The sequence below is a fragment of the Periplaneta americana genome, chromosome 6 (genome assembly GCF_040183065.1).
Source record: "Periplaneta americana isolate PAMFEO1 chromosome 6, P.americana_PAMFEO1_priV1, whole genome shotgun sequence".
NCBI classification, from domain to species: domain Eukaryota; kingdom Metazoa; phylum Arthropoda; class Insecta; order Blattodea; family Blattidae; genus Periplaneta; species Periplaneta americana.
In genome coordinates this window covers 127310688-127334359 of record NC_091122.1, presented here as the reverse complement: position 1 = coordinate 127334359, position 23672 = coordinate 127310688, and the positions used below count along the sequence as shown (strand labels likewise).

The 23672-nt window shown below is 36.6% G+C and overlaps 2 protein-coding genes across 2 annotated transcripts in view; one reads left to right on the top strand and one right to left on the bottom strand.

Moving 5' to 3' along the window:
* Positions 1–23672, top strand: part of LOC138701719 (chymotrypsin-like protease CTRL-1) — a 270184-nt gene that overhangs the window by 223523 nt on the left and 22989 nt on the right. The gene's annotated exons all lie outside the window — the stretch shown is intronic.
* LOC138701718 (testis-specific serine/threonine-protein kinase 3-like) overlaps positions 1–23672 on the bottom strand; it is a 42054-nt gene that overhangs the window by 3609 nt on the left and 14773 nt on the right. Inside the window, exons 4-6 of the mRNA XM_069828917.1 lie at positions 22437–22980; positions 13067–13260; positions 5651–5851 (exon numbers count right to left, since the gene is read on the bottom strand). Coding sequence (XP_069685018.1) covers positions 5651–5851; positions 13067–13260; positions 22437–22980 — 939 coding nt within the window. The remainder of the gene's footprint in view (positions 1–5650; positions 5852–13066; positions 13261–22436; positions 22981–23672) is intronic.

Here is a 23672-nt window from a genome sequence, read left to right as displayed (position 1 = left end):
AGCTATGCACTACTAGACGAAACATCACGTGTTTATGTCTCCTGGCCTTGCTTGCCTAGGCTAGCTCCCGCCTCACAGTCAGCTGGTTAGCTCATGCGCGTACTATTTATTTTCTTTATTTGATTTTTCAATACTTTCTTATTAACGTTGCACCAGTAAAAAATACGTGTTTATTTGTACTTTCATTGTGGAATCTAACCATATATTTTAAAAATATTTTTTCGTGGACAAAGGTGTCTTAATTAAGAAAAATCTAAATTTCTCCATTTCCATAAAAAGTAAGAAAAACTGTTTACATGTCAATATAAACTTTAACTTTTCAGCATCAAAACAAACCATGATTTTGATCATTGGGTAAAAGGGTTTCGGAGCCACAACAGTTTAAAGTTGCTAATTTTATGAAAATACGATAAATTAAAATATTTTTAATTTAAACACTATGAAGTTCTGATGCCTCAAACTTTGCACAAAGCACTATATCATAGTTGTCTACGGACAGAAAAAGTTTCATTGTATTTAAAAATTGCAAGGTCAATTTTCTCTATATTTAGGTCGATTTGAGATGGAATAGCCCATATGCTAATTACGAAAAAAAAAAAAAAGAAAAAGAAAAAGTAAATAATAAACCACCATGAGTGGTCTTAATTCGAACAAACAGAGGAATCCTCACTTGGCACAGATGCCAGGAAGATTGACATTCAGAGCTGTTTCTTGATTCGGTGAGTAGTGGTGCTTGGCCATTCTTAGTTGGTGGAGCGATTTGTTAGGAGATAAAATGATAGAAAAGAGGACAGGAAATGAGAGACAGATAAATGAAGGAGTAAAAATCAAAAGGCTGTACTGGAGGTAAACTACCAGTCAAAAGTTTTCGATCAGCTTTGAAAACAACTATATACTGTTCCTTTTCTCACACCAGCAGCATGGCTGTGATCATCTTTCCGTTACTAAAAAACTTCTTTGTTGACCATATTTTTTTTTGTTGTACAGCTTGCTGTATATGAATCTCTGTCCTTACACTGCCTGTAGCGATGTGTCTTCTGTTTGTCTATGGTATGAAACTGATAAAGATATATTTTAAGATTTAGTTTACTCCTAGCCGAGTTAATTATTTCAGTCATTTTACAGTTGTAAATTTCTTGAAATGTGGAAAGAATTCAATTGACAGTTCACAAAATACTGTTGCCAGGATATAGAAAACAACAAAATTGTCTGAACAATAATAGGAATGATAAAATTACCGTTTTAGTTAAACTATCACAGTTTCAACAAAAGTATACTTGGCCGAAAATCGTGATACTGTAATGTCCGTGCGACTGAAATATCATATTGACTGAAATGTCTTATGACTGAAAACATGTGTTACCCAAAAAACCAGACTGAAACACTTGAAAGGGGGAAAATAGTTTGAATTGAAATTCATGTAAACACGAATTTTATCGATATGGCTCTACACATACCTGATGGTCATTTGTTTCGTCTGTTTGCAAAATCGGAATTGCTGGCATTAATTTCGTAATCAATCAGTATCTCTGTAGTGCTCCCGCCAGCTAGTTCGCCCAGCACCACTGAGTGGCCCCTTATTTCGTACAGCATATTGCCTTCTTTCTTCCTTGACACGTATCTTACAGGATTTTGGATATTTTCTATGTAAATGTTTCGACATTTTCAAATGAAGTCTAAATTTTTGTCTTGGTTTCCAATTGTTTACTATATCACAGTTGCCCATTCTTCATTTTTGCACTTTCATTTTGTAAATCAGTCCCTAACAAATAATGTGAATGCTAAACACTCATGTAGTTCCTTCAGTTGCAGAGTTATGACTACTGATATGCCGAGAAATGTGGTAATTTTACCTCACGTTTGACCGTATTTCTCTCTTATCTCTAGCATGTGACCTCGACAAGTCACCCATGACAGCACGCGTATATCCTCGCCCTATAGTGTCGTCCCCCTCCTACTATTACACACCGAGCTACAAGTGTTTTTGAAATCTAAACCTTTTTCATCACACCTCATCCACCAGCACAGTGTCCAATATTAGGTGAGGACAGTAAGAGAGGGAAAGAATGAAAACAAAATGTAGGAGGAGATGACGAGAAAGAGGAGTGTGGGAGAGACAGAAAAAAGAGGGAAAGAGGGAAGGAAGAGGCAAGGAAAAACAAAAGGAGAGGAATATTAGGTGTTCAGTTCAAAGTGTGTCATGGCTCGCTGTATGCCGTCACATGGCTAGTTGATGAGCCTAGAGAATTCAATCTTCCTACATTTCTGCAGAGGTGTATTACTCATCTGCCAGAGAAGTTGCCTACCAAGTGCGGCGTTCATTCAGAAGAGTACTTACCAATACGTACGGTAACGCCGGTAGTGGCAGGAATGTGAACTGTTTCGAACATGTACTGAGGTGAGTTTTTTCTTACTGTCGGGATATGGCGAGAGGGTTAAGACGATTACTTACGTATTTGTTGACATTAACTTCAACAGTCAACATGGACACGGAGCATTTGATTTGTATTGTGGAATGTTGTCGTACACAACCGATGATAACAAATACCCTGCATACGACTTGGCCGCGCAAAACACAGTTCGACAGAGGTTATAGTAGCACACAGACCGTACAGACTGCCATCTGTTACTACGACGTTCAAGTTATACTGTACACGTTCTCAAGTTCAGATTGAATGCCTTGATTAATAGGCAACTTCTCTGACACAAAAGCTGAAACTCGCTTCAAATCGCTGACTCATCAACAGTGACGTCATGACACACTTTGAAATGAACACCCAGTATAAGCAAATAAAAACGGAAGAAATGCTAAAATCTTTATCTTCTCATCATAGATGCGGAGTTGACTTGATTTACTTCTCGATCTTACAATTCAGTGACAGAATAAATGATAATGGTGTTATAAAATAGAGAAAGTGAAAATGTATGCAAATAATTATAGGAGAGAATAACTTAGAATGAATAATCAAGAGTAGGTGGATTTGAGAATCGAGAATAAAATAACTCAGGAAATTAAAGAAAAAAAAAACACTAATTAATAGAAAAGTAGGGAAATGGAAGGGAGACAATGTAGATATGAGAGAGAGGAGAAGATGAGTAGGGAAGAAGGGATAGCAAAGCAGCAGAACAGAAGATAGGAATAACTGTGAAAGTACTTAGTAAATAAATTTATAAACACAAGACAGTAGGATATAAAAAAAGATAAGACAAGATGGTAGAAGAGGAGAGAAACTAGAACGTAAATGATAAGTAAGGCCGTGACAAACATGTCTGTGCACTGGAAATGCGCCCCATACGATTCTTGCTTCGATTCCTGCTCACCATCTACCAAGTTCAATTCCCGAGACACGCTGTGCACTGTTACCTACCGGTGTTCACAGACAGAGGAAACAAATCATCACTATTAGTACAAGTATGGAAAAAGTCTTCAGTAGTAATAATAAGAAGAAGCGCACAATGTGCATAGTTACAGACGTGGACAAATTATTAGACTAAAACGTTTTTCTTGGAAACATAATATAATTCGTCATATCAACTATCATTATAATTCACAGAGTCTCTACTGTTGTAAATGTGTTTGTTTTTATCTTCTGGTATATTTTTCCAATGGTTAAGTATAATTTATCTGGCTGTGTTGGTACTACAGGTGTTTTAATTATATACTGCAGAAGATATTCAACAGTCTATTCTCCCATGGCCTGCAAGAAGACCGGACATGAACAAAATTGAAAATCTATGATCTATACTGTAGACGAAAGTGAACAAAAAGAGGCTTACTACAAAACGTGGATTCATTTAAGCACTGTCTGATATCTGGCTAAATGATGCTGATATTCAAAGAAAGTGTCAAATTTTGGTTTCCGGCATCCCTGACAAAATCAACGTGTTAATAAAGAATAAGGGAATATTCACAAAATATTAGTAACCTCCAGACTCTATTTTCTGTTCCTTATTTCTGTGCAAAATTCGTTTTTGTTCATTATTTCTGCCGATAAATACAGCTTTGTTGCACATATAAATCATTTTGTCTAATAATTTGTCCACGTCTGTAGTATCCTAGTTACGATTCACAGAATTTTGTTAGTGACACTGTTCTTCGTTTGCACTTCACTACATGGTATCTGTTACACATGTGTCCACAGAGTTTACATAGACAGTGATCATTCGACTGGTGGTATTTTTCAACGCTAAATAATTTGTAGTAAAACCCATGGACTGCGAAGCACATCATCACATGTCTCAGCTGGTAATTGGCCTTTTTCTTTTCTGTGATCATCATTGTGTCGGTGGCGTAGAACTTCATCCATAAATCTGCTCTCTTTGCCTGTAATTCCTGGAGTAGGTCCTCATACGCCTTTGTAGATGTCAGTAGCAGTTGATATCTTAGATCTTCGATGTAGAAAGATTCCTTGGACAATATGTAGGTAAACTGCAATGAGTTGTATCTGGATAGACATAGTGCTTTCTTCAAAAATGTCGCTTTGAATCTCTCGATGTCTGCTAGATTGTTTTTCCTTAGGTGTATGTTATTATGGGAGTGATTTTTAGTACGAAAAGCTTTAATGCTATCTTGAGTCTTCAGTACAAACAAAGTTCGAGTACGATTCAGTCACAAAGTGTGTTTTCTTCTTCTTCTACTGGCATGCAGCTCTTAAAGTTTAGCTAATGCCTCCTTAATGATGATAGCCCATTCCTCTCTATTTTCGTAATTCATCTGTCCGACTATAATCCTTAGGTTTCTGAATCAGCTTTGTTTCAGAGTTGGGGGTGATTAGCCCACAGCCTCCTAGATTTAGTTTTGGGGTTTTCTCCCCTAGAGGGGTTGGTTTCACCACACCTTTAAGAGTCCCCTCTACCCTTAAGTTTTCTGTTGGGGTTTACTCCCTTAGCCTTTGAAGGCTCAACTTCTCCGCAAGGCAGCGGTTTCTCTATTTATTTATCCCAGTAGAGAAAGGGTCGCCTCTTCCATTGACTCTGCCGTTCCAAAGATATCCTTCTCTGCCATTGTCACCGTTGAGGTCTTTGTCTTAATCCCGGCAAGGAGCTGGTCTTGGTTCGCCCCAAGTATTTAATTTCCTCGGTACCACCTATATCTAGGAAGCAATCCTCTATCCACCACCTGAGGAGGCGCCCGATGGGAGAAAAGTGTGTTTTAAATTGCCGAAACAAACATGAAGTTTCTCCAGCAAAGTGGTTAATATTATATCAAGATATAATGAGCATCTGGATTCTATTAGTCAGGATACTGTTATGTGTAAACTTTACAAAACTTAAAATCGTTGTTTTCGAAGTTTGGGAACCACTAGCATAGAAGATAGGGGAAACTACGAAAGTGCAGGAGCAATATTATTCTATGTGACAGGCATTTTCCCGTCTAGGATCCAGAACATCCTCGTGTGGTATTGAGAGATAAGTACCTTTCTACCTTAATGGATTATCATCTTAACAGCTTTGCCTTTTGCAGCGTCACACTTTGTCTCATTAACAATTTTCAACTATGGGACCGCCTTAAAATTTGTAGGCCAAGTGACATAGCTTACTTTTGGGATTCTAAAAACATATTTTGTGTGCAATCCAGAAAACTGAAGTTCCTTTTTTTCATATGAAGCCAAATATATCAATAGGTATACTGAATTGACTGTGTTCTTACCTTGGTGGAGGGGGAGGCCGAAGGAGCAGCAGAAGTACTAGGACCAGCAGTGGGAGTGGTGTCTTGCTTCTTGATGGACTCCTCCGCCATCTCAGACAGCTTAGCCTTCTTCTCCTGAGTTGCCTGCATGATGGCCTTTTTCTCCACTGCACTCAGCACCAGAAGTCGTGGATCCATCGCCACCCATTCTGAGTTCAGTACCTGCCAAAAGAGGAATGCCATTACCACTTTTGATGTTACAGCTACCACCAAGATGATGATGATTATGATAAATTAATAGTAGTAAGTAATACTCTAGATCATATAAACCCAGATAGCTCGGCCTTATAGGCTTTGATGGTAATAACTTTTGTCAGGTTTACTATGTTGCCATCTAGTTGTTACATAAGGAGTCACGTCATAATTCCCATTTGAACTGCATTAGCGACTGTACTGCCATCTCGTGTTCGTTTACGGCAGACGGATAGCGATCCTGGCGGTTGTTCTCTTCAAAGTGCTGCCAATTTTAACATAGGGATGATCTATCTGTTACATATATGATCTAGGGTAATACTTACTTATGGCTTTTAAAGAATCAGGAGGTTCATTGCCACCCTCATATAAGCCCGCCATCGGTCCTATCTTGAGCAAGATTAATCCTGTCTCTACCATCATATCCTACCTCCCTCAAATCTATTTTAATATTATCCTCCCATCTACGTCTCAGCCTCTCCAAAGGACTTATTCCCTCCAGCCTCCCAACTAATGCAGCAATAGTAGTAGTAGTAGTAGTAGTAGTAGTAGTAGTAGTAGCAGTAGCAGTAGTAGTAGTAGTAGTAGTAGTAATAGAAGTAGAAGTAGCAGTAGTAGCAGCAGTAGCAGTAGTAGTAATAGTAGTAGTAATAGTAGTAGTAGTAGTAGTAGTAGTAATAGAAGAAGTAGTAGTAGTAGTAGTAGTAGTAGTAGTAGTAGTAGGAGCAGCAGCAGTAGCAGTAGCAGTAGTAGTAGCAGTAGTAGTAGTAGTAGTAGTAGTAGTAGTAGTAGTAGCAATAATACTTACTTACTGGCTTTTAAGGAACCCAGAGGTTCATTGCCGCCCTCACATAAGCCCGCCATAGGTCCCTATCCTGAGCAAGATCAATCCAGTCTCTATCATCATATCGCATCTCCCTCAAATGCATTTTAATATTATACAGCAACAACAACAATAATAATAATAATAATAATAATAATAATAATAATAATAATAATAATAATAATAATAATAATAATACAGAAGTACTGTGCAGCCAAGGTATGAGCCATATCGGATCGAAAGCAGGTTGCTGCTAGTTTGTTGTTCATCAGTTTATGGTTAATTTACAAACCTACCAACTTTCATGCATAATACACAAGTCACCTGCTAATTAGCCCACGAGTTATACTCTCCCGCACTGCACAATAATCACTGGAATTTACAAATCAACTCATAACTTTCGTGTTTAATGTTATGGTTTTGTCCCATTGCTATCATTATCGTTATCATCACCATCATTATCATTATTATTATTATTACTACTAGGTACTATTTTTATATTCCCCAATAAATTCCCATATCCTACATTTCATCTCTCATAAGTTGGCAGGTCTGATATTCAGGGGCGGCTCAGGCAGGGCAGGTTGAGCCTACCATAACACATTTGGAAAATCTTAAAAGTGTGTATTGCGTATTTATTAGACAATCAGTTCATGTCTCGTAGTTAGGGGTGGCCCATGTAGGGGGACTGCCTGTAGGACTGCAGTTCCCCCCTCCCCCCGATAAATTTCGTATGTACTATTTATTATTTTTACTTTCCTTAGTTTTCAAAACACATTCCGAGTTTCAAACTTTCCTCTGCTACACCAATCAAATAATGTCATTTCCACCTCAGAGAACTTCAAATTTCCTTCTGGTACAATGAGTCGAAGTCCACTCCTTGTGTGCTTCACTCAGTTCTTTGGTCTGGTTTGGTCAAGGAAATAATGCCATTTCCTCCTCCACAGGACTGTTAGTACATTGCATCGTTCGCTTACTTTCCTTCCCCCTCCTCTTCTCACGATCCTGTTACCAGCTGAACTGGCTCTCAGCAGGTTGCATGGTCTGCAGACGAGTGATGGGCGAGTTGTATAGGTTGTATGTTTTCAGCGCGTGCCGAGTTGTATGGTTTTGTTTAAATGTTTTTCTAAAGGAAGTGGATTTCTATTAGTGACATATTGCAACTGTTTTGTTAATGCATTTTCATCTTTTGAACAGTGCATGTGCTCGCTGTGAATAATTCAGTGCAATATTTAAATCTATATGATTTAGTACTTTAACACTGCACGAAAAATGTGAAAATAAAAAACATGGGAGACCGACACGTATGTTGAATATCACACAGACAGCATCAAGCCGTCAGAAACAGTACACTAGAAGTTTCACTGCTGAAATTTACAATAAATATGAGCGGATATGCGGTTATAAGGTAAAAAATGCACTTTTCTGATTTCCTTGTCTTTTATTGGAATTAAAGATGACGCAGCAAATATAGCAAATATAAATAATTAAGGGGAGAGGATGGTATTTTTTAAAACTTTTTTCCTATTTGGTGTAAAATATTGATTTTTTGTATGTGGAAAGCTCATAGCCGTAGCAACTCAACCAAAAATAAATATTTTGAAAAACAAATTATTTGGGGGCCCAGATTTGAAAAAAATATACCCAATGCAGGATTTTACTAAAACCGATATATCTAAACCATTTTTAAAGGTAGATTCATCCAGTTTTTGCAATGTACTTGCAAAAGCATGCTCTACAAACTGTCTGTAACAGAATTTTGGTATTAATCCCTACGTTTGTAAAATAAACAATTACAATTTAATAACACTTTTCTGAATTCCTTTTTTGCAAACAAACGGACGTAGTTTTAAAATGAAATCAATTAACAAAATTCTGTTGCAGAGAAACGTTTCCTAATAGTCTAAAGAATGTGTGTTCTAAATTTCATGCATCTTTAATAGTTCAGAAGTTATATCCATTTTTGTCTGGCAATGTAGCAAAAAAATGAAGTTACCGTAAACTGATAAAAGGGGGCGAGTGATTTAAAAATCCATAGCACATGAAGTTTAAAAATGGCGTCTCAACATCCGATAAGGGCACAAATACCCACGAAATGTTATGCAATGCATTCCACACATGTCAAAGGATATTTTAAAGATTTTTTTTTTTTTTTTTTTTAAATTCAATTTACCGGAAACAACAATAAAAGGGGGCGAGTGATTTAAAAATCCATAACGCAGGAAGTTTAACAATGGCGTCTCAACATCTGTAAGGGCACAAATACTCACAAAATATTATGTTACACATTCCACACATATCACAGAGTATTTTAAAGAAAAAAAAAATTTTTTTTTTTTAATTTACTCATTTTTCACCAAAAAATACAAGATATTTTTTATTTTGGAAACGGACGGAAAAATGAAACATCTGAGTTTCCCATCAAACAGTGGGTCAGGGTGCCAACTTTTACTGGTATGTCAGGAACGTGGACGCCATCTTGAAATTGGATCAAAGTCTAATTTTTTTAATGGAAAGGGGTTCATGTGGCATATCAAATAAGACCAAAATTAACTCAGAAATTCATTGCTATGAACAGATTTGACATAACTGTTGTGGTTCAAAAGTTATTAATACGATAATACTAGTGATGTTTCAAGTAACTGGAAATGATACTGACGAAAGAGGAGAGGACTGAGGTGATTCTGATGTCTGGGGAACGCAGCTGCCATATCATAGTTACAGATTTTAACAATCAACATCCAGAAAGACGATCAATATCACACAGCACTGTCGCATCTCTGATATCTAAATTTAGAGCAAGTGGAACTGTTAAAGAAAAGTCACATAGCGGTCGTCCGAAAAGTGCATCTGATGAAAGAACCTCAACCAGCGGTTTTGGCGTCGTTTGCCAAGGGTCCACAACGCAGCACATGACGTTTAGCAGCAGAATGTGGTATCAGCTAGTCATCCATCGTGTGGATTCTTCATATCAATAAATGGCAACTGTTAAAGGTCCAGATGCTGTAGATCCTCTAACAGCCCACACAGGGAGCAGGCCACCAGTAACCCGCCATTTTCTCGCCTCACATTTTAATAATGTTTCTGTATTATCACAGAATAAGACATATGATTTGAGCTTCATTTATAATGCTTAAGGACTTTACTAATAGACGGTAGTATATTATACACACTACTTAAAGGGTGTAATTGATATTTTGTTAGTTGAAGTGTTCTATCAGTGAGGAAGTGTGTTGTGTCAGTGAAGTCTATTGTGTAAGTGAAGTGTGTTGGTGTCAGTGAAGTGACTGTGCAAAGTATTTGAACAGTGAAATGGTTAGAAGTGTTAGTGAAATCAGGTAGAATCAGTGCAGTGAGTGAGTTGACAGCGAAATAAGTGTAGTGCCGAAAGGTACTTGTGCAGGTATGAACCTGTCACACTCGTGGGTCTTAGTTCGAACTTAGAGTTAAGATACAAATTAGATTTACTTTAAATATTATTTTAAGTGACCATGCTTCATTTAATTTAGGATGCCCATTATTATTATTATTATTATTATTATTATTATTATTATTATTTTATTATTATTATTATTATTATTATTATTATTATTATTATTCATTATTGTTTTTATTAGTTGTGTTTATTATCAATTGTCATTATTGAATGTAATTAGTTATTACTACCACCAGGTATATACCCATTTGCAGTGTGAATAAATACATACATGTATTTTATTAGTGACTAAATTAAAGTCAAAGTCGTAGCTTTGAAAACATTTGATTGTGGCCCCATGAGCACAATTATTCCTACATAGACGTAAACAAGGGGCAGCTCTTGTGGTGTAGAAAGAGTACTTGTACAGAGACAAACCACATAATTTTATTTACAAATGAAACCAAATATTTTAATTGTTGCACTAGGAAGAATGTTTCTTCATATTATATATTTTATTCGTAGCTAATTAAACTCAAGCTAAGTAGCTCTGGAAACATTTGACTTCGATCCTGTAAGCACAATTATTATTCCTAGACGTGCATAAAGTGCGCCATGAGTCTCCTTGTGTGTTGGAAGAGAGCACACCTACTTAGGATTGCCAGATGTACGGCTTTTTAAGGAAGAGTACGGTATTTTTCTTTTTTGTTCCAAGTACAGTATAAAATAGGTAGCTTGCGGCCGGGTAGCTCAGTTGGTAGAGAAGCTGGCTACAGACTGGAAGGTCCGGGGTTCGATCCCAGGTGGTACCAGGATTTTTTCTCGTTGCCAAACTTTCAGAACGGCCCCGAGGTTCACTCAGCCTCCTATAAAATTGAGTACCGGGTCTTTCCCAGGGGTAAAATGTGGTCAGAGTGTGGTGCTGACCACACCACCTCATTCTAGTGCCGAGGTCATGGAAAGCATGGGGCTCTACCTCCATGCCCCCAAGTGCCTTCATGGCATGTTACGGGGATACCTTTATCTTTTGTTTTTTACTATACAGTAGATGTTCTTTGTTTTTACTCTTTCAGTTGATAATGAGAATTATTTTAAATATTTAAATTTAACTAAAAAAATAAGTAAATAAATTATCTTCACCTTACTGAAATATCTCCCTAGAGTAATTTACTATTTTACTAGCATTGTTGATTGTTCAGTTTTTATCAACCTGTCAGAGTCAGACTTAGGGGAACAGAAATCTTTTTGCAAACACTTAATAGACATGTTAAAAAACAGTTCTTTAGAACAAAATTCACTAAGAATCTGTAAAGTTTATCAAGTAATAAAGAATTTAAAATGTCACCTTGAACAAAGAACAGCTTATTCTTGTTTTGGATACCAGCTGCACCAGTATTTAGATGGTAATTCGGTAAAACACATTGGTCAATATGGCGACATCATCGAGGGTCAATGACAGGTTAGATTTGGTTTTTTCAGGCTTTTGGTATGCCTACTAAAAACATACATACCTAAGCAAAGCATACCAAAAACTTGAACAAACCAAACCTATCCTGTCACTGATCTTCGATGATATCATTGATGTCCGTTATACTGACCAACATTTTCTACCAAATTACCATTTAAACAGAGCATGTAATTCAAATGACAAGAATAAGTATACAGAAGATTTTCATGATTTGTACAAAATTATTTGTACATGTTACATAAACAACTTATTTGATTTTAGCAACGAAAATGTTCTTTCTAAAATGGAATTATTACAATGAGAAATTCATCTAATTCGAAAAGTTTCTTAATTTTAGCTGAATCACTTTCTCTTGTTGATAATGATAACATATTATGTGTTGATGAATTATGTACTCGGAAATATTTTTAATAAAAGAACTTTATTTCATGAAATAAATACACATTTTCAGGAAATTTTGCTGAAAGATGGGTTCTTGTTATTGATTTGTTTGGCAAAGGGAAACTTAGCTTTTCCAATAAAGCTTTGTTAAAGATGGCTAGAAAGAGCAGTAGGTCCCTAAATATGACAGTAGATCAGTTTCAATTCACTGTAAGCTGTAGTAATGTATGCATAGTATATCAGTGGCTAAGAAGTGTACCTCGTACCTGTGAATGTTTAGGTTAACTTGAAAACCATTTTAAAAATTAATTTCTCTCAAAATAGACAACTTTTTATATATATTTCTGCTTTGCAAGATCTTCTACTCGAGGACAAATTATTAGTGAACTGTCCTATTTTGTGAAGATAATAGTACCAGTAATGTAGTTAATCTAAATTATAATATAGTAAACTAAATGACAATTTTTGTAGATATGTGGTATTACTTCTTAGCCATCGATATGTATGCTTAACTGGCAAATAATACGAGTATAAGTTTGAAACAAGTTTTGTTTAATTAATAAACTTTATTTCGGTTTTATTTTATTAGAGGAACTATATTTCCTAATCAGACTCCATTATCAGTAATCACCTACTCTAGTCTCCAGTTCACATTAGTTATAAGTTTGTTCCTTATTTTCAATTTGAGAATCTGGCAATTCTACACATAACCCATGATTAAACTGTAAAATTTATGAATGAAGTCAAATACCTATTTTAAATTTGGCACTAAAAAGAATGTTTTTTATGATCAAATTGTATGTATTTAAAGAGTAAATGATTTCATTCACGTGTCTTTTGGAAGATAGTTGAAAATAAAACTATAAATGGAATAAAGAACTGAATTGTTGCAAAACGCGTAAAATGAGTCATGAGAAAAGTTGTGGCTTAAGACCAAAATGGTCATTAAAGACTTATGATGAGATATAATCTTATACATAAAGTGCATAAAGTACTTTTCTTTATCTCCTTTTTTGCGGGTATTTTTCAACATTACTTTTTCGCTGAGTTTGTAAGACTCATAATGAAAATAAGAGTTGTTGTATCCCCTGCACTGACCTGGTCAATGCGATAGCGCTTAGTGATGTCAGGCTCCAGCATCAGCTGAATCAGCTTCTTGAGCTGATCACTCAGCACGTCCACCACCTTGGCGCGGAACTTCCAGCGCCGGTTGATCTGCTGATCATACAGGCGCTTGATGTTAGTATCATCGAACGGCATGGCCTTGTTCAGCATTATATATAGCACGATACCTGCACACAATATTAGTCTTCATTACATAGCAAATCTAGTCATTTGGCTGATATACAGTACGCTAGTAATAATCTCCTGTACATTATTAACATTAATTATTATTACAGTAGAACCCCATTTATCCGTCACCCTATTAACTGATTGATGGATTATCCAATTGCTTTTATGTAGTTTTTTTCTATATATGAAGTACTGTACATTATATTAGCACGTTATTTTTTCTAGAGAGGGTTATTAGTATTACAAAACTTTACCCTTACACAGTATGATCTATTGTTGAAGTTGTACTGTATAAATTCTATGTAAAATGACCTCCATTCATTAAAAAAAAATCGTGTTGTGCTAAGTATTAAAAAGGTACAAATAACCGAGTGGTTTGGGGAACGAGAAACTGTGGCTCAACTCAGAATAAGAGATTGGAGTCTCAAGTGTGTTCAATTTAATAAAAAATCAGGATAAAGTGTATAAAGTATGTAAATCTACAACACGAGATCTCCACTATTCCTATCTTTCCACAGACAGTCATTACAAAAAGTTTCTTTGACCCTTAAAACCCATTGTTAATAAACCAGATGTAAATGAGTGAACTTCTGATCCACTACCTAGTGTGTTCAATACAAGACCATGGAGGAAATTACGAAAGTGTAAGCATTATTCACTAAATGTAAGAAAATCTTTTATGGTACGGATTATCCGATTTTTTCGATTAACCATTCAGTCCAACCCCTTCATTACCACGGATAATAAAGGTTCTACTGTACATTTAAAATATAAATAAAATACAGTCAAATCTCGTTTTATCGAACGCCACTTTAACGAATATTTCAGTCGAACGAAAAAAATTGAATTCTCCTTCCTTAGCTCGATAAGGCTCTATATTAAATTATTTGAATTATGCGAACGTCAGTGTTACGAAAATCTCATTACAACGAGAATAAAAAGTTCCCCTTCATGAATGTATGACACATTTAACGAATTTATTTTGCGTAATTTCCTTACTGTTTCCTAATTCAATGAGTGGTTTATTCACACCTGATTGCCTAATGGTTTTCGTCTTGCATTGTTCTCATGTAATGAGAAAAGAAGAAAAATGCATGAGAAGAAAGTGGAAGTCGACGGGCCAATACTGTGTGTTCAAGCTAGATCTTACGCATCAACATTTCACATAACCAATTTCAAGGCAGCAACAGATGTTTATATCAGTCCAGAGAGAGATATGGGACTGTCCATTATATTGAGTGTGAAGAAGCGAAAGCTATACCGACAGAGTTGCTGGAAACTTGGAAAGAGTAGGGTGACCAGATTCACATCGTTAAAAAAAGAGGGCACAAAGCTTAAAAAAGGAGGGCATTATCCGAAAAAAAAAAAAGGGATAGAAAATATTATACACTTAAATTTATTTATTTTCACTTGGTTATTTAACGACGCTGTATCAACTAAGGTATTTAGCGTCGATGGGATTGGTGATAGCGAGATGATATTTGGCGAGATGAGGCCGAGGATTCGCCACAGAATACCTGACATTTGCCTTACGGTTGGAGAAAACCTCAGAAAAACCGCAACCAGGTAATCAACATTAAGTGGGGATCCCACGTAAAATTTCCGGTGCAGCATAGGACAAGGTGCAAGTATCCTTATAACATTTGCGACGAAACTGTTACCGAAATCTTTACTTTCGTCTATTGTTATGCTATTTCTTTTTATCTACTATTATTTACCTTCCTTTACATACTAAGTAACTATTACTTCCGCAAAATAATTCCTTGAGTATTTTCCTATTGAAGTAACTTCCCATGAAAGCTGTAATTCAAGGATTTGCAGTTTTCGAAGGGAGTAGAAGCGGGTACTAACATGTAACAGATACTGATCAAATTTCCAATTGATTGATTAAAACTGATGACACTGAGGATATAGCTTTCTATTCTTTCGGTTTTAGCAGTTTAGTCTGTTCAATATTTGGGAAAGGGATTGTTCTGTGGCTAGTTCCCTCGTATAACGTCATAGCTATAGTCTTTATGTTAATATGATTAATGTGTTCTGGATATCACATCCTTAATACAAGATTAACCCGATGAAGTTGATAGGGGGGAAGAATAGACGGAGTTGTGATCGATTTCGCTAAAGCTTTCGACGTAGTGCCTCACGAAAAACTTTTAGAGAAACTAAGCAGGCTTCCAATAGACAATCGAGTAGTAAGATGGATAAATAAATTCTTAGAGAACAGAACCCAAAAAGTCAGACTAGGAAAAGAAATATCGGAACTAGGAAATATAACATCAGGCGTGCCTCAAGGGGTGGTCCTTGCACCTCTATTGTTTATATATATATATATAAACGATATAAATAGAAATACTACGTCTCAGATAAGGTTATTCGTGGACGACTGTATAATATATAGACAAATTAATGATGAATCCGATATCGCCACCTTACAAAACGATCTTAACATTATTGAAACCTGGACAACAGAAAATAAAATGAAAATCAATGTCAGTAAAAGTAAGTCAATATCCTTCTGTAGAACGCATAAAGAAATTTGTCTTGGATATCAGCTGAATGGTACATTGGTGCCACAAGTGAACACTTGTAAATACCTAGGTATATATTTAAGTAACAAACTGGGTTGGGAGGAACAAGTCACTAATACCACAAGGAAAGCCTGGAAAGCACTACATTTCTCTATGCGTAATCTGAAGAAATCTAACCGAAAGTCAAAAGAATTAGCGTACAAAACCCTTGTTCGCCCAATTATGGAAATTGGAGCAGTAGGTTGGGATCTGTACAGACAAAACCAAATCGATTCAATAGAAAAGGTCCAACGCAAGGCAGCAAAATATGTCAAAATGGGGAAGGGACATGGTGAGGAGTTAGTAAAAGACTTAGGGTGGGAACTTCTCAAATCAAGGCGACGAAAAACTAGACTCACCACATTGTTCAAGGCACAAATGGGACACAAAGCATGGACCGATATCAATGCTAGATTAGCAATACCATCATACTTAGGAAGGACTGATCATATTAGGAAGTTTAAATGTAGAAAACAAAGAACGGACGTGGCAAAATTTTCCTTTGTTAACCGCATAATAGTAGACTGGAATAGCTTACCTGCGGCAATGTTTCAGGGTGGTCCTCTTAAAATCAATACATTTAAGGAAAGGTTGAGCAGATTAGACTGAAAATTTAATTGGAGGTGCAGTGTAATTATTTAAGTTGTGTTATGTAATTAATTGAGTTGATATATAATTAATTAAGTTGATATGTAATTAATTAAGATCATATGTAATTTAGTTGATATGTAAATAAATTAAGGTAATGTGTAATTAATTAAGATGATATGTAATTAAGTTGGTATGTAATTAATTAAGGTGATATGTAATTACTTAAATTGGTAATAGTTGGGTGAAATAGAAGTACTTATAAGCTAGATTTACTTTTGCTTATCGTAGGCGTTATTATAGAATAGTTTTTATTTGTAGTCCTAGGTTTATTGCATCTACTATTTATAGATTTACGTTCATTTTATTTTATTTCATTTACGTTTATTTTATTTTATTTCATGTAATTGTAATTATTGTATATTATATATCACTACCACCGGGTGTATACCCAATTGTAGTGTTAATAAATACATACATACACATATAAAATTTCGCTCTCTAGCTATTTCATTCATTTACATGATCACTAGTTCGCTAATTCATTCACTTATTCGTTTATTCACCATTTATTCTCTCATTAATTAAAGCATTTAATGATGTGGGCTTGCTGTGTTACCTTCAAATTTAGATACTGGCGAAAAATGGCCAGTAAATTTTGCCTGAAACCCTATCATTCAGGAACAGAGTTATTTTCTGTGTCATAATTTTACTATATAGGCTGTAAAATCTTTCCCAGGGTCCTCTCATTCAGGGACAAAATTCGTTAAATATCGTAATTCTATGATATTGGCAGTAAATTGCCTGAGGTCCTATCATTCAGGGACAGGGTTATTTTATGTGCCATAAATCTATGACACGAAACCCTCAAGTTTTACTTCTCTCCCAAAATAAGACGTGCTGTGGATTTTCATCATTAGACTTGACTCCAATAACCCCAGATCTAATGGTAAGAATGGTGACCATCATAACACTGAGGGTGGCATAGCTAGTCTTATTTATAATCTTCATTCCATACAAGAAGACACTGCATATCAACAAACATAACACAAATATTCTTTCGTGTCCCAACTGCTGACTGAAAATGAGGCAATGACAAATGAAGTGACATAACAGACAATTATTTTAAGCTAATAACCTAACATAAAGCAATGAATGCATGCGGGATTTTTACAAGAATGTACTCATATTATGAAGTGTCCATATCAGGTAACGGGCTGTTTCTAAAGGATTTCCCCTTATAACCTTATGATTGTTTTAGGCCTGAATTACCAACAACTGGCTAGCCATTATAGCTTGCATTATTACTGTAATATGTCACAGGACGTTAACAACAAGCAATTTAATACAAGACAGCAATGATACAGTATTATAATCAGAGACCGGAAATTTGGCAGAATGCCTTTTTAAATGTGTTAAATCTATCTTCATTTTGAAAGTAAATCTGTATGAATTATACCTTTGCGATTGAAACATCACAGTTTTATGTTGCCCTTTTCTGCGCCTTTTAATATAAATGCCTAATTTACAAAATGAATGCTTTTTTTTGCCTTTATTTGATTATTTATCTATTACCTAGTCATTGTGGTATACATGGAAACGAGAAAGTCGATAATATTGCAAAACAGGCAACATACTGGGCGCATCCAGAAAGTAAGTTTTCCTATTTTTTTAAAAAAAAGAACACACACTTTCAGGAAAACATTTATTGGCAACAGGTACAGCAATGTTTCAGCTATTTTTCAACATACACACCATCAGAATTGAGACACTTGTTGTATCGTGGGATCAACTTTTGTATCCCTCTGTCGTAGAACTCTGCCGCCTGTGAATGGAACCAGCATGTGACAGACGTCTTCAGCTCTTCGTCGTTGCCAAAACGCTCACCGGAGGACAGGAATTTCTTGAGGTGCAAGAAAATGTGAAAATCGCTAGGAGCAAGATCAGGACTGTAGGGTAGATGATCAAACAACTCCTAGCCAAATTCCGTCAAAACAGCTGCTGTGCGCCGAGCCGTATGTGGACGAGCATTGTTATGGAGGAGCACAACACCTGCAGTAAGCATTCCACGCCTCTTGTTTTGAATGGCACATCGCAATTTTCGCAGTGTTTCACAGTAACGATCAGCGTTCACTGTTTCACCTCTTGGAAGGAAGTCAATGAGCAGAATGCCCTTCCTGTCCCAGAACACCGTGCACATCACTTTCCGTACCGACAGTGTCTGTTTGAATTTCGTCCTGACCGGAGATCCACTATGCCGCCAATGCATTGACTGCTGCTTGGTTTCCAGGGTGAAGTGTGAAATCCAAGTCTCATAGCCCGTGACAATCCTGTCGAGGAACTCGTCGCCGTCATCGTGATACTGTTGCAGAAATGTCAGTGCTGCTCCTAAACGTTGCATTTTGTGTTTGGGTGTCAGGTTTTTCGGCACCAACCTGGCACACACTTTTTTGAACAGCAGGTGCTTAGTGACAATCTCATGCAACAAGGATCGCGATATCTGCGGAAAATGGCTGCTCAGCTCCGTAATCGTGAAGCGACTGTTCTCCATGATGCACTGCCACACCAGCTCAACACGATCATCATTGATGAAGGATGGTCGCCCACTGCGCTCTTCATCATGGACACTTTGACGACCTTCGGAAAACTGCCTACACCAGCGACGCACCATCTGCTTAGTCATGATGTTCGGTCCATAGACCTGACAGAGCTGCCAATGAATTTCAATTGGCGCAATAATTTGTGCATTAAAGAACTTTATCACTGACCGAACCTCGCAGGCAGCGGGAGAAAGAATAAGAGCTTCCATTTCGGACCACTGCTGCCATGCTACTGGCACCAGGCGGGACCTGTCCGGCTGGCGTATGATTGATACGTCACAGATCTGTTACGCATACGCAATTGACACAGCTAATTACGTTTACTTTCAAGGGGAAAAAATCGGAAAACTTACTTTCTGGATGCGCCTAGTATTTGCAACCAAGACCTCTTCAAGTGATATCTCTATCCAGTTTTTTTGCTTCAGTAAAGTCTCATTTTACAAGCCTATGGATCAACAATTGGCTCTCTTCTGACACAGGAAAAATTTTACAGTCTGTACAAAAGAAACCAAATGACCTGGAAATGTACAAAAACTTGCCCAGACATGTTCAAACATTTTTAACAAGAGCCAGAACAGGTCACATTGTCACTCAATTACACCTACACCGATTTCACATTTCTGATAATCCTACTTGTCTGTGATGTAATAATCATGATGAAGATCCGGAACACATTCTTCTATATTGTCCATCCATAAACCACAAAAGAAGTAAATTAAAATCATCAGTACCAGTTGCAGAAGACACAGCCCTGCAGTATATATTGACTACACCCCAACTCTGGCTACTAGCAACAGGCATCTATAATGAACACCGATCAAAATACCCCTCATTTCTCGTGAAAAACAACAACTGAATAGACTACAGTGGACTATAGTGGACTTTATGTTGTCAGCAAACAGCTGGATACATTAAGAAGATTGACTGATTATTAATTTATTATTAAAAATTGCCTACAGGTATATTTTTTGTATAACCGCTACAATGGAAGTGACTTCACCGAATGTATATTATTGTCTTTCAGTCAGTTCATATTCTCTTTGCAACAGTGTTTTAATTATCGCTTATGTGCAAAGATTTATTAAATCTACATACTTAGACTTCAACAAACAAAATTTGATAACACAATCACAAGGGAAAAAATGGAACTCTCTGCATCATAATCTACAGTTAATTCCCGATTTACCACGAAAATCGTCTGTAGCTGCATTTAGATTGGCAACAGGTCATGATTGTTTGGCCAAGCACTTGCATAGAATTGGAATATATCAGTCCCCTAACTGCCCATTGTGCAACTCAAATCAAGAAATGGATTTGGAACACCTCAAAATCTGTGCTTCAGTGGTTGACCATGATAATATCTTTGAAAAATATTGGAGTGCAAGAGGTCAAATGACTTTATTGTCAAACGCCTGGCATTAGAAAACAACAACATGTTCATTTGACAAGGCAACAATGAGTGCGAGTCTAACGTTATTTTTAACGGTTATTTTTCTTTCAGTTTTCATTGCGACGTTGTTGTAGCTAGCTAAATATTTCATATCGCAACATATCAGTACAACCAAACACAAAAATGCACTTTCCAAGGCTACTGGGAAGAAGATTTCTTTGGTTCCAACAGTAATTGCAACATCGAGTCGAAAATCTCAATTTGCATTCGACTTATGTAAAGCTTTTCTTGCTGCCAAAATCCCTTTGTGGAAAGTGCAAGGTTGTGGGTCTAGTGCAAGGTTTTTGTAATTGCCTTTTATTGCGTATTTTAGCTATTTATAATGTCTTTTTGCCTGCCTATTTTAGCTATTTATGATGCCTTTTTTCCTGCCTGTTTTAATGATTCATAATGCCTAAACTTCCGGTCTCTGGTAATAATACAGCACAACCAACAAACAGTAACAGAAACTGACTGACTGACCACCATTTTCATCTATTTGCTTGGGTTAGGGTTTTGAGTGGTGACGCACTCTTACACAACCTCCTTGTTATGTTATCATTGCACCTCAATTGTCAATGGTCTGCTATCGGCCCCCTTACAAATCATTTGTTTCATGACAGCCTTAATTAGTTTTCCAACTGCTTAAAATATTGTATTTCCTTCTCATATTTAGAATAACAGCAATTTTCGATGAATACTTCTAAAATATATAATAGGTGTGCTTCTAGACAGGGAACTAATTAATGCTACGTTCTAAGAGCCAAAAAGAGGTCCTTTGTCCTGTAGTCAATATGAAGGCCTTCCTTCAGACACGTACATTTGTAAACTACTTGTATGATATGAAGATTAGTGAATGCATAATAAGTAGGCCTGTGACATTGGATTATGTTTACAGCGAAAGGAAGCCAATTCACTACAAGATATACACAAAGTACGCAAGTGCACAGAGACGACACAACTGCCGCAGTACAGTTCATTCAAGTGAAGTGTAGTGCGCTCCGTAGTGAAGAAAAGAAACACGTCTTCAAAACTAGAATATTTAGTTTCACAGTATGATGCAGATGTATTTTGCATTCTAAATAACCGATAGGCAAGTCGCAAATGTGAAAAAGTGTTTGTAAAAACTCCAGCTCGTGTTACTACATTGAGGAATGAGTGTCCTGGATCGCCTCTTCTGCATGTTCCTATTTTAAATCACGGTAGGGATCCCGGCTGCAAGCATGCAGATACTTGCATGAACGTTTTTCCAGTGTAAAGAAAGTGATAGAGTTGTTCTATAAGAATGATGCAGCTTTTATAGGTGTGGTTCAATTACTTCTTTGTGACCCAAGTATTGAACAACAATGTCATTATATTGTATCAAATTTTGGATTTATTCCCCATTCAATTGAAAGTTTAGAAAAGAGTGGAGTTAAGTTTGTGGAACAAATTTCCGTAAGGAATAATATTGTGTCTAAACAAAATAATATACAAGACGATGTAGGCAACAAAGTCTGAAACAAAAATTAAATATGTATTACAAAAAAAATAATGGGTTCAGTTCAGTCTGTCAGATAGCTAATATTCTGTCCGGTGATAAATACATTGTAGATAATTTAGATGTCGAATTGAATAATGTAAAATATATTTCACATATGCACCTGTCGTTTCGCAGCTTTTCTGCATTCAAATCCATACTAGACAGTAGTAGACACTCATTCGCTTTTGAAACCTTGAGAATGCATCTTGCTGTTCACTGTAATTACAAACTACACACACAATAGACAATACATCTAAGCTCACATGTATTGAATGGAATTTTCTAATAGTTGAAATGAAGTTAAATAAAGATAGAAAGTAATTCAGAGGGATGTGTGTATTATTCCCTTCTGCAGACTGTACTGTAGAAGACGGAGCGGTGCTGCATACTCTGTGTATATCCTGGAGTGAGTTAGCTTTCTTTCATCGTAAACATGCTCCAATGTCACAGGCCTAATAATAAGTAATACCTAGGGACCAGATGTCAGATATCCTAGGGTTGTAGGGGATCCCACGTAAAATTTCCGGCGCAGCATAGGACAGAGACCCACAGTAGGTATCGCTGAGACAGCGCTTGCCACGGGCATCAATGACAAAGCGAGCGAAGCCGAAGTCCGCGAGCTTCACATTGAAGTTGGATGTGATGAGGACATTCTCACACTTAAGGTCCCTGTGTGCGATCTCCATCTCATGGAGGTACTGCACGGCTAGTGCCAGCTGCCGCAGCCACACGCGTGCCTGGTTCTCTGCAATGGCGCCATTCTTGAGGATGAAGTCCAGCAGGTCGCCATTCTCCGCATAACGCATGAAGATAAAGTGCTTGTAACGGCGCTGAAAGATGCTGTGTACATGCACAATGTGCGGGTGGTTCAGCTTCACCAAGATGTCTAATTCCCGAGGCAGGAATCTGCGCACGAAATCTTTCGGTGCTTTCTGGCTATCTATGATCTTACAAGCCAGCTGACAATGATGGCTGCTGTTGTCCTTCTCGACGTTGTAGTCAGCCAAGTACACCTAAACATTAATAAAAATTACGAAGCCCATTTTTTTACTAAGAAAATTTATAGCCTTCCTTAACTTGGTTAACTGAGGGGCAAGTCCGGAAATAAATCTCTGAAAGACAGTGTGAAGGAATTACAATAATTATTGGGTTGATGCAAAAGTTCTTAGAGTTTTTTCGCTGTAACAAAAGTTTTTATTTGAGATTTATAGGAGACAATTATCATACACACTATTTAAAGGGTGTAATTGTTATTTGAAGTGTTGTATCAGTGAGGACGTGTGTTGTGTCAGTGAAGTGTGAAGTTTGTAGTGTCAATGAAGTCTATTGTGTAAGTGAAGTGTGTTTGCGTCAGTGAAATTCTATAGTTCATATGGCTGTGCAAAGTATTTGAACAGTGAAATGGTTTTGAAGTGTTAGTGAAATCAGGATAGAATCAGTGCAGTGAGTGAATTGACAGCGAAGTAAGTATAGTGCCAAAAGGTACTTGTGCAGGTATGAACCTATTACACTCGTGGGTCTTAGTTCGAACTTAGGGTTGATACAAATTAGATTTACTTTAAATAATTATTTTAAGTGATCATGCTTCATTTAATTTAGGGTGCTCCTTGTTATTATTATTATTATTATTATTATTATTATTATTATTATTATTTATCATTATTATTAATTATTTATGTTTTTTATTAGTTGTGTTTATTATTAA